At 45.3% G+C, this 5,211-nt stretch overlaps 1 protein-coding gene across 1 annotated transcript; it reads left to right on the top strand.

The window, feature by feature from the left end:
- Nucleotides 1–1,980: 1,980 nt before the first annotated feature.
- LOC129618098 (probable splicing factor, arginine/serine-rich 7) lies at nt 1,981–2,331 on the top strand. Its single transcript, XM_055532971.1, has one exon. The coding sequence runs from the start codon at nt 1,981–1,983 to the stop codon at nt 2,329–2,331; it is 351 nt and encodes a 116-aa protein (XP_055388946.1).
- The last annotated feature ends 2,880 nt before the right edge of the window (nt 2,332–5,211 follow it).

Below are 5,211 nucleotides of genomic sequence, written 5' to 3'. Positions count from 1 at the left end.
AAGCATTGTCCCAAAATTTGTTTATATACACTCGAGTCGAATCTGGCTATCCCAAGGTTTTCAATTCCTTGAAGTTTGTCATTGGAATCATCATCCATCGATATTTCCCAATCATCGTTGAACTCGAACCCAATTTCCAACTCCTCCAGTTGTTGTTTCAATCGATTCAGAGACACGCGGGATCCTTCTGTGGCATAAAAGAACATCCTTCTATATTGATCGATTTCAATTCCATTTGGAACAGTTGATACAAATCTGGTGATATTATCGATTTCTCTTTGTTGTTCACTCGAGCGATGTCTTAAAAACTTTAAATCTAGATTCTGTTTCTGAAACTCATCCAATCTGGATTGTGCCCTTAAAAGATACTTTTTTGATCGCTTCACTTTCCCTCGAATTGCGTAACAAAGTGCAATGTCGATAAACACTTCTACTGGGATTGAATAATCGATCTTGTCTTCTTGATGATTCTCGCATGGAACTGATTCACTGGTCATCGTCGCATCATTGTTGTCCTCCTTTTCCTCTTCCTTTTCCTCTTTCTTTTCCTCTTCCTTTTCCTCTTTCTTTTCCTCTTCCTTTTCCTCTTCGAATGACGATTTATTCTCACAAACCTGTTTAGCTGCCAACGCTTCAAAATAATCGATAACCTCCAAAGCCTCATTCAGTCTTTGTGCATGCGCTAACAGTTTGACAATCATTGCCACTGAGCATCCATCGAACAGTTGCACTGAGATTCGTTCGTTGATACATTTGCAAATCCTAAATAAACTCCACGACGAAAAAGCATCTCCGCTTCGGACACAACCCCTTAAATACGTGTTGACAGTTCGAGCATTTGGAAGGATCTCCGACGTTGTATCCTGGAACAGAGACAACAGTAAACCCCATAAGATGTCCCAAGCTTGAACGAGTTTCCCGTCGTTGCACAACCCCTTCATTATCGTTGTATAGGTGATAATATTCGGATGTAGCAATCTCTTCGGGGCATACCATTCTCGAGATTCCCCTGGAGCACGCAAAATCGATTGAAATAGTCCCAACGCCTTCGATGTTTCATTCGCTCGAACATACGCATTAAGCAAAGATGTATAACTGACAATCGTGGGTTCTAATCCTAAATCCAAGAGTCGACGGAACACCTGAACGGCTTCACCAAGTTTTCGTTCCTGTCCCAATTTGCTAATTTCCCAATTTAATTTCTGAACAAGACGTTTTCTGTCTTCTGCACTTTTAGGCCTTCGCAATTCAGTGATTCTCATCCCTCCACAATTCCTGTCATTCCTGAATGCGTTCCCCCTCTTCTCATCTGGGATTCTTCCAGCATGTCTGCCTCCCCTACTGCCACCCTCTGCTTCCTCCTCTACTGCCACCTCTGCTTCCTCCTCTACTGCCACCTCTTTGGAACCTGTAGTTCTGTTGGTCTCTCATTACGCGAAATTATTAGTCACGGTCCCTTCAATCCCAGTGATCGGCCAGCTCACTTCAACTCGTTCTTTCTTTTTTTCCGATCAAAGAATTACGTTACGAATTCATTCCAGAAATATGAACTCCAAGACGGAATGACGTTCTGTCCTAAGATGAATGCAGTTGGGTCCCCTACTTGTCCCTCGGGATGTTATGGGTTTGCTGCAGCTTCCCAGGGACAAGAATGTACACACTCGAACAGATTTTGCTACTAACCCCTCAATTTTACCGCCTGCTTTCGTGACACACGCCTTGCAATGTTCGGCAAACCGACTAAAAATTTTTTTTGTGTTTTCGATTTGCTTTTGATATAAATAACGAAGAGCGAGCAAAACAGGCCCTTCCAAACCCCCCTCCTTCCAAACCCCCTCCTTCCAAACCCCCTCCTTCCAAACCCTCCTCCTTCCAAACCCCCCTCCTTCCAAACCAACCCCCGTGAAGATGAAGGCGGACTCGTCCTTCTCCTCCCCCACGATCAGATCATAATTGAGGTACGATAGACGTCAACGAAGGATGGATAGACGTCAACGAAGGATGGATAGACGTCAACGAAGGATGGATAGACGTCAACGAAGGATGGATAGACGTCAACGAAGGATGGATAGACGTCAACGAAGGATGGATAGACGTCAACGAAGGATGGATAGACGTCAACGAAGGATGGATAGACGTCAACGAAGGATGGATAGACGTCAACGAAGGATGGATAGACGTCAACGAAGGATGGATAGACGTCAACGAAGGATGGATAGACGTCAACGAAGGATGGATAGACGTCAACGAAGGATGGATAGTCCGACGTTCGCGAACATTCCTACATGCAATGATGATTCACCACTTCGTGCAATCTTCACAATCAAATGAAGTTTTTTGCTTTCGTTTCATCAATTCTCGCTTCGAGCGTGAATGCGGGGGAGTTGGCAGAAGAAATCCTGTTGTCTGTTTCGGAAACAGAACCCGTAAACTTCAGTTCGAATTGCAGCACCAAGGTGTATACTGTAATTGCAGCAAGTTCAGTTGTACAATTTGATAAAGCCATTTACCCTGTCATGGTTTGCGGCTCTACAATCGGACGTTTGAAGCAATGTGGTGAAAAAGGACATCAAATTACGTCATATATCCATGCGATTATTGACGGGAAGAGTTTGACCCTGGCCCAGCGAATCAAAACGGATGTGTTCGACCAAGATTTTTTTGCACTGTCTTCAACCCTTGCGATATTGCGGAAGTACTCGATGAATTTGAAACCGACCCTATCGAAAGTCAGTATGAGGGCCAGCGTGAACGTCGAAGGCATAGGAGGAGAGGATGGAGTGACGCTGGGGGCTTATTTGGGCGGTATCGGAATAGTTGTTGATCACAAGACCAACGACTTTGGTTCTTTATATATCAAGGGTTCTACTTTCGGTTTTAATAGCAAGGGCTTTAATTGCACTGTAAGGGCAGAAAAGGGAGGGCTCAACAGGATGAAAGGCTGCAACAGGATGTCCGAATCATGACAACAAGAAAAGGCGATACAGTTCCAAGATGTGATGTTTGGCCCCGATACCCAAACGATACAGTGGTCCAAGTCACATCTTTGTCGTCTCCCACGAAGCATGAATGGTCGTACATAAAGTATAGGAAATGCAGCACTATGGACATGGAGCTTTGTCGTAAACTCGCATGGGGCGGGTCACGGTAGTTCATTTTCTTTCATGAAATCTACACAGAATCCTCTCAACCAACCAGACCAGTACAAGGGATGCGGGATCTGTGAACAATATTCGTGCTTCGACGCCCTTGTTCCTTGCAAGTATTTCATTTTCAGTTATTTGTGCCTTTATGCAACTTGTTCCAGCTCTACGCTGCGCGACGGCTATGAGTCGCGGGGTGGGGATGGTTTTTTCCGTGTGGTGCCTTTTGCGCCAGTTGTTTTTTTCCTTTTTCTTTCTTGCTTGTTGCGAGAGGGCTAGCAAACCATGAAGATCCGTGTACACAAGGATGATGTCTATACGGAAACCCTCTCGACTAAAACGGTAGCTGTAGGTACGGAGTAGCAGCTGGTCTAACGATTTGATACACCGAGCGCTACCATGACTGCCATTGTAAAACTGTTCACTTGAGATCGTACGTCCACCAGAGTATTCTTGCAGAAACGCTCAAATCGTGCAGATGACGACATTGAAAATTAAGGAACCAGGGTTTGCGGGCACCTGATTGCAAACTGCGCAAGATTCTTATCCGATTCCCTCCGGAGCCAACTCCCTTTTTTTGAACCAGTGATGGCGCTCTTCCAGATTCCTCCCATGCTACGTATTTATCATCATCTATTTCACTCTCAACTTCTTAATGTACTTGTCCCAAGCACTGTCATCGTGATTGGAAGAACATCATCTTGCATATGTGTCCATCTCTTCTCTCTCTGAAGCATTTCACATCTACGTAACAACAGTCCTCGCAAACATCTACACCAGCAAGTGCACGGACTAGCAGCCACCTCGCTGAAATCGCACCGCACCAACCCCACAAGTACAACTCCGGACCTTGTTTTCCCTTCACCTTGTTTTCCTCTTCCGGGCTCCCACAGCCCTCGAACCACTCCTTGCCCTCCTCAAGGTGCCAAGAGCCTCGCCGAACCATGTTGAGACATTGGTTGCCAGATTTGTGGATAACCCTCTGACAGCGCTGGCTTCATCTGGATTGGTTCTTTCGCTGATGCATCTGTTTGTAACATGAACGAATGCCAAGTGTAAGCATTTTCTGGAAATGGGAAAATACAAAAAAAATCTGGGAACAAAAAAATGTGCACTTCGAACTTTTAAAGCACGGAAAAGACGATTATTCTACCTCTTCAAATTGCAAAAAAACTTCCCTAGAAGCCGTAACTGCCTTGGCTGGCTCGCCCATTGGGCCGGCGGCGGCGGCTTCTATGGTTATTGTGGCGCCGATACTTGGAGTGTCGTTTCGATTTGTGTTGTTCGGCTGGTGCTTGGTCTTCGTTAAAATTTGACTCCGTCAGCTTCAAACTGGTGTCTTCAAAATTTTGTTCTTGCTGCTCCATCGCTGGTAATCGATTTGAAGGTGGCTCGTCGAACGTCTTTGATCTTGGAATTGTAGCACTCCTTGCCTTCAGGGAAAGCGATGGCAGAGTTTCAGTGAGCAGCCCCAAGGAATGTTTTGACTCATGACTGCCTTCGTGTGAAGTTGATATTTGTTCACTCTCATCAGCATCATCCTTGGGTCCATGTAAACTGTACAACAATCCAGCTTCCCTTGCTGCCTTTTCAATCTCAATCGTCGGTGCTGGTTTATAACTGAACGCAAGGTCTGGTGCATCGCTGCACATCAATCCCATTTCGAGAGCATTCACTCTCACAGCTGAAGTATTCTCAAGTGACAGTTTTTCTTCGAAGCCATCGAATTCAGACTTTTCTTGATCTTCTAATTTTCTTAATCCACTCATCAGCAAAGGAACCATCCGACTATTCACCGGACCTCCAAGAAACTTTGATGCAAGGAGCTTTGATTCAGTTGGTTCACAATTTTCGCCATGGCTGGATTCATTCGTAGCTTCAGCTGCCTTTCTCGTTTCTGATGATTCCGATCCTTGAGACTCTCGTGACGAGAACTGCGCGTCGTTCTCATTTGCAACGACGTCATCTTGGGAGTTTTGAAGAGGAGTATCTCTTGCACTGAATCTGTCATTGCCACGACCTCTTCGTGTTTCTTTGGGTGTGTTCATCAACATATCATTTCGGGTTG

Source organism: Condylostylus longicornis, unplaced genomic scaffold, assembly GCF_029603195.1.
Source record: "Condylostylus longicornis isolate FDR11 unplaced genomic scaffold, ASM2960319v2 ptg000726l, whole genome shotgun sequence".
Classification (NCBI taxonomy): Eukaryota; Metazoa; Arthropoda; class Insecta; order Diptera; family Dolichopodidae; genus Condylostylus; species Condylostylus longicornis.
This window is presented reverse-complemented; position numbering and strand designations above follow the sequence as displayed.